Source organism: Panthera leo, chromosome B4 (assembly GCF_018350215.1).
Source record: "Panthera leo isolate Ple1 chromosome B4, P.leo_Ple1_pat1.1, whole genome shotgun sequence".
NCBI classification, from domain to species: domain Eukaryota; kingdom Metazoa; phylum Chordata; class Mammalia; order Carnivora; family Felidae; genus Panthera; species Panthera leo.
Genome location: NC_056685.1, coordinates 12,180,709 through 12,193,325, shown reverse-complemented (window position 1 = coordinate 12,193,325; position 12,617 = coordinate 12,180,709). Strand labels below are relative to the sequence as shown.

The following is a 12,617-nucleotide window of genomic DNA, read 5'->3' as shown; positions in this document are numbered from 1 at the left end:
TTAAAAAATCAAAACGTTCTGCCTTCTATATCCTGTCTGTCTTCCTCCCGCTCCAAGTAACCTGAAGTTGGTGTGAATCTGTCCCATTTATGTTTTTCTATGTTATTGCCTAGGTGTGTGTCCGGAAATCCCATTGACTATGGTCTTATGAATTTATGAACCTACATACACAGCCTCATACTGTACTTTTGCAAATTTGTGTCCTTTTTTCCCCCAAGATTTATCCATCTCGGTATATTATGAATCTCATTTTTTCATCTTAACTGCAAAACCATACAAAGAAAGCAATTTTTTTCTCCAGTTTTCTATTCTACTAAAGGACAGTTAGGGTGGTTCTTGTGCACAGTTGCCTATGGCAACAGTCACCTTTGTGTTTCCTGTGGCTCATGTAGGAGTTTCTCCAGGGGACACGCAGGGAGCGGAATGGAGTCACAGCGTATGAGCAACTTCAGCCTCATTAAGTGTTGTCAGATGGCTCTCTGACGTGACATATCATTTATATATCCACCAGCAACGTAAAAGAGATCCTATTTTTCCTCGTTCTTGCCCACACGTGGTGTTAACAAACTTGAATTTGTCCCAGTCTCAAATGGCGCCTCAGTGGTGGATTCCCTGATTATTAATAAGGTTGACCATCATTTCATATTTACTACCGTTTGGTTATTTGCCTCTGTGAATGTCCATCCTTTGCCTGTTTTTTCCATTAGGCTGTTGTATTCTTATTGACTTCTGTGAATTCTTTTGTCGGTTGCCTGTGTTACAGGTTTGTTTTCTCTTACTTCCTAGCCTGTGAAAACTTTGCGTGTGACCTCTTCAGTCACACCAAAGTTTCGATTTAACAGCCAGATGGACTGCTTTGTGCTTTGTGGTTTCTTCTGTGCCCGTTTTAAGAAACTCTCCCGACCATAATAGAATGGTATTCTCTGCTGCTTTGTCCCAGCCCAAGTTTTATCTTTTATATTCAGATCTTTTTCATCCACTTGGAATTTACTTTTGCCTAAAACGTGAGGGAAGGATTTAATTTGCTTTTCTCCCTGGGCAGTCAGTCATTTTAACCTCATCCTCTTCGTTCACACGAATTGTCAACCCCTCTCAGTCGTACACTGAGCTCACGCTTTACCTGTTTGCACTGGGTCTTTTGTCTGCCTCTGAGCCTGCGCTACCCAGCTTTCATTCATCTAGCACTGCGCGAGCTCTTAGTATCTTACAGCTCCTGGCCTCCCTCCCTGTGTCCCCTCCCGCCCTTCCCCTCTGCTTCCGGTGGGTGTTTGGAGCTCTTCCTCCTCGGCTACAGCCTGTAGCAATTCTTTGAATGAGGGTCTCTGTGGTGTATCATTTCAGTTTCTGTTCTGGACGTTTCTTTGTGGCACCCTCAGTATCGAAGGACGTGGAGTCTAGGGGGATAATCTGTTCTGGACTGAGGGTTGTTTCTGCAGGGCAACTTGAAAACCTGCCACCGTCTTCCAGATTTTGTTGCTGTTGTGGGTCTGCTCTGAGTCCGTTGTTCTTTTATAGATAAACCGTCCTATCTGCCTGGCTGCTTTCAAGACCTCTTTGCTTTCCGTATTCTCTGTTTTCTTTCTAGCTGTATATTTTTACTAATTTGCTGGGTTGTCTAATTTGTCATCGTAAGAGCAGGGTTCGGTGGTCATTTACGTGTAATCGACGGTGGGCTAAGAATCAGGCTCTACTCCAGGGGGTAAAAAATGCTCTCTTTGGGAAGGCTCTTTTGGTCTCAAAACACAGTGTTACCATCGCTGCCTTAGGAAGAAGCTGTTTTGTGAGCCTGCAGGATAGAAACAGCCTGCCTGCACGCTGCCTGCCTTCCTCCCAGGTGACACTCACTCTCTCTGACTCCTTTCTGCAGTCTGCTTCGTCCTCCTCCTTACCGGCTTCCTCTGCCCGGTTTCTGTCGCCTCCCCACTGCCACAGTTCCGGTTTGCAAGGTGTGTCAGGGCCACTCAATACCAGGAGGTCTCGGCTTTGCCTACTATTGTAAAGCCCTCATCCTCTCATTGTTTGCTGTTCTGAGGAGCTCAGCCTTTTGTGCAGTCTGCAGCTTAGCCTTAGGTCAGGTGCCCATCGCTGCTGTGGTCAGGCTGTGCTGCGGAGGGCACAGGTACGAAACATCCCTGCCCAGTTCGGCAGCGGGGGCTGGGGTGGGCCGTTTCCCACAGGCGTCCTTGAGCTTGGCCAGCCCCACACCATCCAGCTGCCTTTGGTTCAACTCAGACCTTCTGCAGAGTTTTTCGTTCCAACATCTTGATTCCAAGAAGTGAGAGTACTGGGTTGTGACATCAAATGCTTCAGATACTGGAAAGACAACCCCTCCCCCCTTTACACATTAATTAGCTGCATCATAGCTTATCCATCAGGCCCTTGTAGGTCTGGTTATCGTGAGCTGGTTTCTCGGGCGTGAACTCCTGGGTGGTCAGGTTCAAATCAGAGTTTGAACCTGCACGGCGGAGAGCCAGTCCCTAGGCCAGGAACACCTGCCCCAAGATATGGAGCATCGGCCCACCCCACACCATCAGCCAGCCCTTCTTCTAGCTCTTTCCCTTTCCCTCCTAGTACCTGAACTTCTACACTTCTTGTGACTTTAATAAATCACAATGGGTTTGGAATGGGTAGCAAGCCCATGACTTGTGGATTTCAGCTGTCCCATGAATTTGGTAACTGAAGCACCATAATATCATCAAAGGAAAGATACTCTATTAGAGTCCTAGTGGGCCAGAGTCATCAGTCTCCAAGCCAAAAATACCTATAGACCCATCCTACCCAAGGCCCAGTCTCCTTCTCCCTTCCTTGCTTCAGGCCAGCCGGCCCCTTTGGTCTAGAAGGGAGGTGATCTCACAACCCACCTGGCCCTCTGCCCTGCTGTCCACTGTGCTTCTGTTTTGGGCAAATGAAAGTGAGACAGCGTTCGCAGGGAAGCCTGAACTTAGCTATTGATTTGCTTATATTTAGAATTCAGTCGTTACTCTCTTACAAGATCTGTGTGCTCATATATAACTTTAAAGTAAAAATTAAATAATTCAGGGTGCCTGGGTGGCTCAGTCGGTTAAGCATCCAACTTCTGCTCAGGCCATGATCTCACGGGTCGTGGGTTCGAGCCCCACATCAGGCTCTGTGCCAACAACCCAGAGCCTGGAGCCTGCTTCGAGTTCTGTGTCTCCCCCTCTCTCTCTGCCCCTCCCCTGCTGATGCTCTGTGTGTGTGTCTCTCTCTCTCAAAAATGAATAAACATTAAAAAATTAAAAAAAAAAAAAGAGCAAAAACAAAATTTTAATTTATGCACAAAACAATCCCTATGAGCCGTGCGGTCTGGGGCCGGTTTTTTAACCTGCCTGTACCTTGATTGTGTCTATAATGCAGGACTGAAAATACCTGCACCATCAGGTTACAGCAAACATTAGATGAGATAGATGTGTAAAGTGCTTAGCTCGTGGGAAGCTTCACAGAATAAAGAATAAAGGAAAGAGGACTGTGCCGGAAGGTGCCGGTGGCCTTCCAGCGGCTCCCAGGTGAGCAGGGGGAATGTGCACAGCCTGCAGGGAAACCTAGTCTCCTCCGCCTGAGGGCTGGTCCCAGCGCTCCCACTCCTCGGCCCGGCCCGGGGACCCTCCTGCAGGGAGCTCTCTTTCTCACCCTTGTCCCCGGCCCCTCTCACGCTCTGGGAGATTGGCGGCGCCCGCGAGGCCCCGGCCTTCAGTTTTGCTTGACGTCCACCTTGATTTCCACTTGTCCGTTTGACCATAACTTAGAACTGCGTCATCAGAGCAGAGGTTGGGCTCTCACTGCCGGCCAGGTGTAGCCTGGGTAGAAGGCTCCACAGCGACATTAAAGCTCCGTAGGTCCCCTCTTGCTTCTCAAAGTGTGCGATCCAGTGACTTCCTTCAAAAAGCCACACCATATTCTGTTTCTCCCAGCAAAGGGAGCCAGAAGAATCCAAATTAAGGGTCCTCTAGGAACCATTGTGTGAACAGATAGCTGTTTGGGGAACGCGGCCAATCCCCTCTGTTCTCAGCATGTCACATTCAGACACACTATATACCGCCTGTTCATTGATGATTGCATTAAATGCCGCGTTCCCAGGGAAGGATCTGCTCAGCCACCACTAGCTTATTCATTATTTATATACAATTAAAGGGCACGCTTCGAATGAACACGAGCCTATGAGAAAAGCCATTCTTCATGTACACATCAGATTGAACATTTGTCATTTCCCTAGTGACTTAACGTACTCTTTGTACCTTGGGACCTCAAATTATATTAAGCACCGGAGATGCTTTAACTCTTTTATTTAGTTTAATTGTTGGCCTTAGTCCGCTTGTTGGGATTATTTGGACTTGTTTAAAATTAGCCCTTGCTTCTCCTTAATATATTAGAATGGAAGAAGAGGGAAATTTCTTTTTAGTACCTATTGCATTCTAAGGATGAATGCAAATTGTTCTATGATTCTTAATGACCCACTATTAACATAGTAGGAAACCCAGTGCATTAATGCAATGCCTCTTTTCACATCATTACTCCTAATGGAACTGTTACCAGGATAATAGCTTGACCTTTCGCTACAGATTCAGACAGCAAAATATATTCTGCTTACTCGATACCTCTATTCACATAGCATATTGAGCATTTTCGGATCAATACAATGACAATCTTTTGGCCTTGTTCTAAGGTCTCATCTGCACAAGTTACACAGTATAGGATTGTATCTTCGGTAGACAGATTCAAGTTAAAAGTCTCTTTTAAGTTTGAATGTAATCCATAAAACAGAATGTCAGTAATACTCACAGTGGAAATATTTGTTTATATAGGTATTTTTCGAGAAGCCTAGTGCTGTGCCTTCAAAGGTCTCAGACACAGACCTGGGAGACAGAGACCTCTCTGGCTTCTTTTTATTGTACCCAGATAAATTTTGATTTTTTTAATGTTTATTTATTTTTGAGAGAGAGAGAGACAGACAGACAGACAGAGCTCTAGTGGGGGAGGGACAGAGAAAGAGGGACACACAGAATCCGAAGCAGGCTCCGGGCTCTGAGCTATCAGCACAGAGCCCAACGCGGGGCTTGAACCCATGAACCGCGAGATCACAACCTGAGCCAAAGTCGGACACCTAACCGACTGAGCCACCCAGGCACCCCTGTACCTGGATAAATTTTAACTGGAAAAAGAAAAAAAAAATAGCCAGAAATTGTTGCCATTTTAGCGGGTGACGGTATTTGGGCCCAAGATTAGATTGGAAAGATCTGCTGAGAAGCCCCTCACGGAATGGGAGAAAACATTCCAGAGCCTTCCCTTTGGTTCTCCTAAACTTGGTTGTTGACATTGACATATGTGGTTGCTGGGAGTCATTGTGCATAATCCACATCAACTTTGCAATTTGGAACCACTGCTTTCTAGTGTGTGCTAATTTGGATGCATGGATCTCGCAATCTAAGAAAAGAGGGGTTACTATGGAAATGAATTGTACAAATAATATTACAGGGAGGGAGATGTTTACCTGGTAAGATGATATGTAAGACCATTTTTGTGGTACACATTTTCATATAAACTAATAGCATGCTCAGTGCAATTAATTATTCTCTTCTGTTTGTTAAAATAGGACTTCGAGAACCTTTTGGCAACTCTCTGGTTAGGAAATGTTACTGTGGGCATCTGAATGTGATACAACCTCGTTTCTTTAACTGTATTCTATGAATTTAAAACTTCCTACTAATGCAGATAGGCGTTTCTTCCCCAATTAGTCTAAATTCATGAGCTCTTGTAATCGCTGCCATTAGAAACCAAACTGGAAAATATGCTTGTTCATCAAATATTTATTGACTTCTTGCTCAGTACGGGACACTGTGGTCAGTGCTCTGAGGGAGACCAGATTAATGAAGACCTTTGAAGTGGTCTACAGTCTGGCAGAGGAGATTCAAGATCACACCTACCTCGGGGATATCGCGTCCCCTGCATCCCTCCCGAGGGGAGACCGCCTGCTCGCCCACGTTCACATGCCATGTACTGGGGAGCCTGGGGGATACTTCCCCCGACCCCTGACCCTTAGTTATACTTCCCGGTCATCACCCTTCCTCCGCACAGCTGGGGCTGGGGTGGACCCTGTCCATCAAGGCTCTTATCACAGCTATGCGCCTTCCTCTCGCTCTCAAGTCCCGCTGGCACCTTGAGTGGCTTCACTGTGCCCATGAAAGATCCGCCTGGCCTTCCAGCCACATCATGCCCGGCCCTCATCCACGGTGACCACACCTTAGCGCTCTCCTACAGAGCTCCGCTGCTGATGCTTTCTACTCCAGCCTGACACTCTCAATTGCCCTTACTCTGTCACCTCCTTGCCAACCCCACTGCTAGGCCATTCCCCGATCCCCAGAGATTTCTCCAAGTGTGTGAGCCTCTTTCTGGCTTTCCTTCCTTCCCAGATTTGTGTAGGGAGGCAGGGAGCGAAGAAAGCAGAGGTAATTAATTGCAGCTGACCTCTTCCAGCGCTTTGTATCCTTGTCCTTCTGCCAGAACTGTCCAGCAGAGTCCTACCCTGGGCCGGTCCTGCCATCCGGTGGTACCACACCCAGCTCGGAGCTGCGAGGTGCCACGGGATCGTAGCCTGCTCTTGTGCTTGGCGTCCTGACATCCTCAGTCGGCTGCCTTCCTATTCTTCTTATTATCAGAGGCAATTCCGGACCTTCCCCACGCTCTCCGTACCCCTCACTGTGGAGCCACTGAGTCTCGGGAGTGATTGGCCCAGCCTGTGCCACTTCTAAATCTACCCCATTCCCCATCCTGTCTGGGCTCAGAGGGGGCATCTTCTTCCTGTTCAAGGACAGCCTCCACTTCTGGACCCCACCACCTCAGCCGTGGTTCCCGTGACTGCCTCCTGCCTTCCCCAGATTGCTGGCTGCTTCCCTCAGCCTGTAAACCAGGCCCGTGTCTCCCCAGCCTGCAGCCCTCCCCCAGCTTCCCCTCCAACCCCTCATCTCTTCCTTCCCCCACGGAACCTGGGTTTTTCTGGAATGCCATCTGTGGCCACCCTGCCGCTCCCTCGAGGGCCTCCCATGACACTGTGAGAACCGCCCTGCCCAAGCTTCTCTTGCACTTCAGACGGTTGTCTGTTGTCCTCTTTAGCACCATTCGCCCTTCTTTACGAGACCTCACTTCCGGTTCCCCCAACTTGGCCCTCAGAAGCCAAGCTTGTGCGTTCATCTCCTTCCAGCTGGGGTTCCCTCTGGCCCTGTACTCGGCCCACCCAGTGCTGTTCCGTCGCTGTGTTCTCACTGGCCAACGTTCTTTCTTGTTGCCTCAATCACCACATAGAAATATGTGCCTCCCGGGGCGCCTGGGTGGCTCAGTTGGCTGAGTGTCCGACTTCAGCTCAGGTCATGATCTCATGGTCTGTGGGTTCGAGCCCCGCGCCGGGCTCTGTGCTGACAGCTCGGAGCCTGGAGCCTGCTTCGGATTCTGTGTCTCCCTCTCTCTCTGCCCCTCCCCAGCTCATGCTCTCTGTCTCAAAATGAATAAAAAATTTAAAAAAGAAAAAGAATCATGTGCCTCCCAGGCCCGTATCTTCTGCCTGGACCCCTTCCCCAAATCCTGTCCCCCCCATGGGTGCTCCGCCAACACCCCAAATCAGCATGGCCCAAACCAAACCCAGTCCAGCCCGCCTTGCCCCTCAGACATTCCCTTGCTCCCATATTCACCAGGTCATAGGATTCCCCAGAAACGCCAGTTCTAGATACCATTCCAGTCACCTGCCGCCTTCACTCACGCTGCCCTAACACAGAGGACAGCAGTGGCTTCCTGCAGGGAGCCCCTGCCTGCTTCCACTCCCAGACCTAGACCCCCCCCACTGCCCCTCTTCACCACGTCCTCCACGACTGGATGGACTACCCTTGTGTATGGGCTTCTTCCTTCTTTCAAATGATTTCCTGATGCTAAGTTCCTAGGAGCAAGATTCTCAGGTATCAAGCCCCTCGTTCTGTATTGACCACCTCATTTCCCAGAAGGGTTCTGCCATTTATGCCAACAGTAATGTTTGAATGTGCCGGGTCCCCACCATTTTAGCAGTGTTATTAGCTTAACATTCATTGTGGTTCTAATTTAGTAGAGACAAAGTGTGTTTTGCAGTCCTTTGGTTTATCTGTTTTCTGAACATCTTTCCTAGATACACTTTGTTCATCTGTAGAGACTTTTGAAGTTGCTCTTTTATTTGAACAAACTCTTTTGGGGCAGGGGGTAGATATTGAACCTTTTTGGTCATATTTAGCACAACGAGCTTTTCTCGTTCTAAGGAAATGTTTCTTTTTCATTCAATAGAAATGTTACAGTTTTGGGGTACCTGGGTGGCTCACTCAGTTGAGCATCTGACTTGGGCTCAGGTCATGATCTCATAGTTCATGAGTTTGAGCCCCGCGTCGGGCTCTGTGCTGACAGCTCAGAGCCTGGAGCCTGCCTCGGATTCTATGTCTCCCTCTCTCTGCCCCTCCCCTGCTCGCACACTCTCTCTTTCTCTCTCAAAAATAAATAAACTTAAAAAAAATTAGCTTTATATAATTGAATCTGTCAACATTTTCCTTGGTCATTTCTTTTTTAAAAAGAAACCTTTAAAGCTTTAAAACTACCAGTACTTTAAATACCAAGAAGGCAATGTGAGTGTAGGTCTTGTCCTTACAGACAGCAGGTAGCAAAGATGGGGTGTGAAGGCGCTCAGAAGTAGAGGGAGTCAGAAAGGTCCACAGCAGCTCTGAGATGGGCAACCGCACACGGTGTAGCTTTCATAAAGCCATTGTCCTGTCTCCCTCTCGTCCTGTCACACGATTCTCTCCATAGTTCCCTCTGTGCTTACCAGGTAGCTCTCCTAGGTGCTGGCACAGCACGCAAGAGGCTGATTCAAAGTACAAATGGGGACTTTCATTAAGACACACCTGCACAGGGGCGTCTGGGTGGCTCAGTCGATTAAACTCCCGACTCCTGGTTTGGGCTCAGGTCATGATCTCACTGTGAGTTCAAACCCCGTGCTGGGCTCTACACCTGCTTGGGATTCTCCCTCCCTCTCTCTCTCTGTCTCAAAATAAATAAATTTAAGAAGACACAACTGCATTATTATTGAGTACTGATTTAGTAGGAATCACCACGAGAACACCATCTTTCTGTGTAATCTTGCATGAGATTAGATTTAACAACAGTAATAATACATTTGCTGAATTTTTTCATGGGGCCAGTGGACCCATAGGAAGCATTTTCTTCTCTGCCCATAAGACACATATACGCAAGTGGAAAGAGCAGTACCATAGAACTGCTTCTATTTTATAGCCGGTTTCGTTCCAAAGCACAGTTCACTGTATATGAGCAGGGCCCCTGCCAACCTCCGTCTTTACCAAAGGAATGTAATGTGGGGATTGAAGCCACGCGCTACGGAACTGACGTCTTCTAGAAATACGCCTTTTTTTTTTTTTTTTTTATTCTTGGGATATATTCCCATTTCAGATCTGCATGTTTTTTTATCTGCTGAAGTATTTAACACTATTTCACATTTTCTTTCAGTCTTCACAGAAAAATACTGTACCGCTAATCATGTGGATAAACTTCCTGGCCCGAGAGACTGGGTACAGATTCTACAGGATCAAATTAAACTGGCCAGAAGAAGGTTAAAAAGAGGCTCAGGTATGAATAAGCCGTGAGAAAATAATTGCCAAAGCCCTCAATTGAAATCTTGGACGTTGTAAAATACAACTCTTTGCTCTAGGGTATTTTCACCGTCTTTTTGTCTTTTGAAGGAAAAGCTCTACCTAATGTGCTGTGGTTTCTATTTTAAAGTCTTAGGCAAATGAATTTGGAAATTCACCTGAAGATTAAATAGTAAAAATTCTGTCAGACCATTTAATTTTAACAGTATAAACGAAGAAGATGGCTAATCTTATTTTGTGGCTTTATGTGTCTTATCTGTGAAACTGGGTCTCTCTTGTGTGACTTCCTTCTGTTTGCTATTGACTTTTGTTTGTTTGGATCTGCATGACTTTCATAAAAAATACCAGTTGCTTAAGGTAACAAAAATAACAATAACCCTCCTATCAGAAACACCACAGGAAACAGATTAAGTCAAGTGTGTATTTTTCAAATCTGGCTTTGGGGATTCTGAGATTATTTTAGTTGAATTATGACTATTTGGATTTGGTCATTTGAGGCCTCAAATGACAGCCAATTTACCAGTGAAGAATCCCCTTGAGGCCAGTTTTTTGCCATCATGTAAGAATAATCATCTCTAGGAGGCCACAAACCTCTAGATACTATTTTTAAAATAAGCAATAGGCACCTGGGTGGCTCAGTCAGTTAAGCGTCTGACTCTTGATTTCGGCTCAGGTCATTATCACAGTTCGTGAGTTCGAGTGTGGAGTCGGCTTGAGATTCTCTCTCTCTCTCTCTGCCTCTCTCTGCACTCCCTCCCTCCCCTGTCTCAAAATACTTCTCTCGGAATAAAAAATAAATACAGCAAACAATTCTGATCAAACCTCAGGACACCCAGCCTGCTTAGAGCCTCCGTGTTTCTGTAGCTGGAGAACGCCCAGTTTCGGAGACGGGCTCCAGACAGGGACTGTCATACATCTGGCTGGTACAGAGGCCCGGAGAACAGCAGCACAGATGCGTGGGCCTGTGTCTCTACCAGATCCTTTATGTGAACTCACAGTGTACTAGAGCAGTGAGCGGCCTGAGTCAGCGAGCGCCCTGGGGGAGAGCTCCCAGCACAGGCTGGGAGCGCCCTCGAGGCTGCAAGACTTGGCCGCAAGGGACCAAGTGCATCTTCACTGTGAAAAACCTTACAGCTCGTTTCTGTAAAGTAGCCATCAGGACTTCACATATTTAGCTGTAGAGGATTTTTTTTTTAATCTTCCCTTCCTCTTTTTTTTTTTTTTAACTGTTTGCTTCCTTTTGTACTAATTGATGCTCTTTATAAAGAGCAGTGGACTACTGCTCCTTGTCATTGGTGGAAACGTATTGAGTAGCCTGCGGGCAGCAAGGTGAAGCAGAGTCCAGAGACCTGGCTCTGCAGTCTCTCTGCTCTTTACCAGCCCCAGACCTCCACCGGACCTTGCCCGGAGGCAAGTCACGCCACCCATCCAGTCCTCTGTGTCCCTCTCACGACACAGACAGAAAAATAAAGTCTGCTTCACAGTTGTCATGAGGTTCCAGATCTGTCATACGTGAATGTCTTCATAAACAAAACGAGCATGCCCTCTGAAAACGTCTGTATTGGTGCTCGGCGGCACCGGGAGCCTCCCCGTGTCCCAGGTCAGAGGGCCGAGCGCCCCCTCTGTGCCCGGCGGGGGCCCCCCCTCTGCTCCTGTTGTCCCAGCATAACTGCTACTGATGCCCTCTTCACCCACAGAGGTTTTGGGGCTTGGGTGATAAATCATCCCCTCACCCTCCCCCCAGCTCTCTCCATTTCTCTGCCTTCTTTTTTGTAATCTACAAATCATTGCAAATAAATGCAGTGAGGTACACTGGGGAGAACAGGTCTGAATTCCCAGCTCCCGTCTGCCATTTACAAATTCCTGGGACCTTCTCTGAGCCTCAGGCTTTCCATATATATAACAAGGCTAATACCTACCCTCTTGGGTGTTTTCAGTGTCAAAATCAGACAATGTAAGTTTTGCCACTAATATAGAGCTGACGCCCCCTTTTATTATGTAAGCCTCCTTAGACTTCAGTCTCCAGGAAAGGGTTGGGGGGTGAAAGCCTTGTTTTACAGTTGAATGACAGGTGTTCCAAAGATAACTGCCCAGCAGATACACAGCAACTAACCCCTTACTGAGCCCTGATGCCATGTTGGGTGCTGTGTTCTCCTCAATTTTATATCCCAAATCAAATGTTATTTGTTAAGCCTGAATGGTGTCTTTGCTAGTAAGTATTAAGTTGGTGTTGTGTTGCCTAAAATCTGCCTTGGCGATCTTGCCTGTTTGGGTACGGAAGAGCTTTGTTTACCTGTTGATTTGCCAGGGGAAATGGTTGAAGCCCAAGACACAAAGACGCTAAATAGGCAGGCCTGGAAGAAATCAAAAATTTGCCATAGTGATGAGACCTGAATTTAATACTCCGTGAGCCCAAAAGAGAGGAAAAGGGCCAAAGGACCCCAAGAACCAGCCACTCGACTTCCTTTGGGTTCTTCCACACACCGGTCCCAGTGATGCCGCAAACTTGTAGCCGGAGGTCGGCTCGCATATTCCTGCACCCCTGCCTAGGGTCCACAGCAGCTGCCTGGTGTCGGCCTGCTCCACAGGGTGGAATGTGAAACATGCCTGGAACAACTTGGGAGCTTGAGGGAAAAGAAGTGTACAAATCCAGAGTACGGAGTCTACTGGTTCAGGTACCGCAGGGTCAGCTCGGAGAAAGGAAGAGGGCTTTGGGCTCCAGAACACGTGCCTCTCGCTGAGGAGATGATTACAAGTCCCTAGGGGACCTGAAAAGTCTAAGTTTGAAGAGAAACCTCTGAAGGGAGAAGACATGAAAAGTAGAGAGAATACTGAGTATATATGGAGTGCACCGCAGAAGGCTGGTCTCAGACACACAGAAACAGCCTTCCTGGTGTTAAAAGGAAAACCAGAGGCCCAAAATGGAGACTCTTG

At 47.4% G+C, this 12,617-nt stretch overlaps 1 protein-coding gene across 9 annotated transcripts in view; it reads left to right on the top strand.

The window, feature by feature from the left end:
* The window catches only part of BEND7 (BEN domain containing 7), a 77,814-nt gene that overhangs the window by 58,025 nt on the left and 7,172 nt on the right, over window positions 1–12,617 (top strand). For all 9 annotated transcript variants that reach the window (XM_042944922.1, XM_042944925.1, XM_042944919.1 and 6 more), the window contains one exon: window positions 9,541–9,660. In XM_042944922.1, coding sequence (XP_042800856.1) covers window positions 9,541–9,660 — 120 coding nt within the window. The remainder of the gene's footprint in view (window positions 1–9,540; window positions 9,661–12,617) is intronic.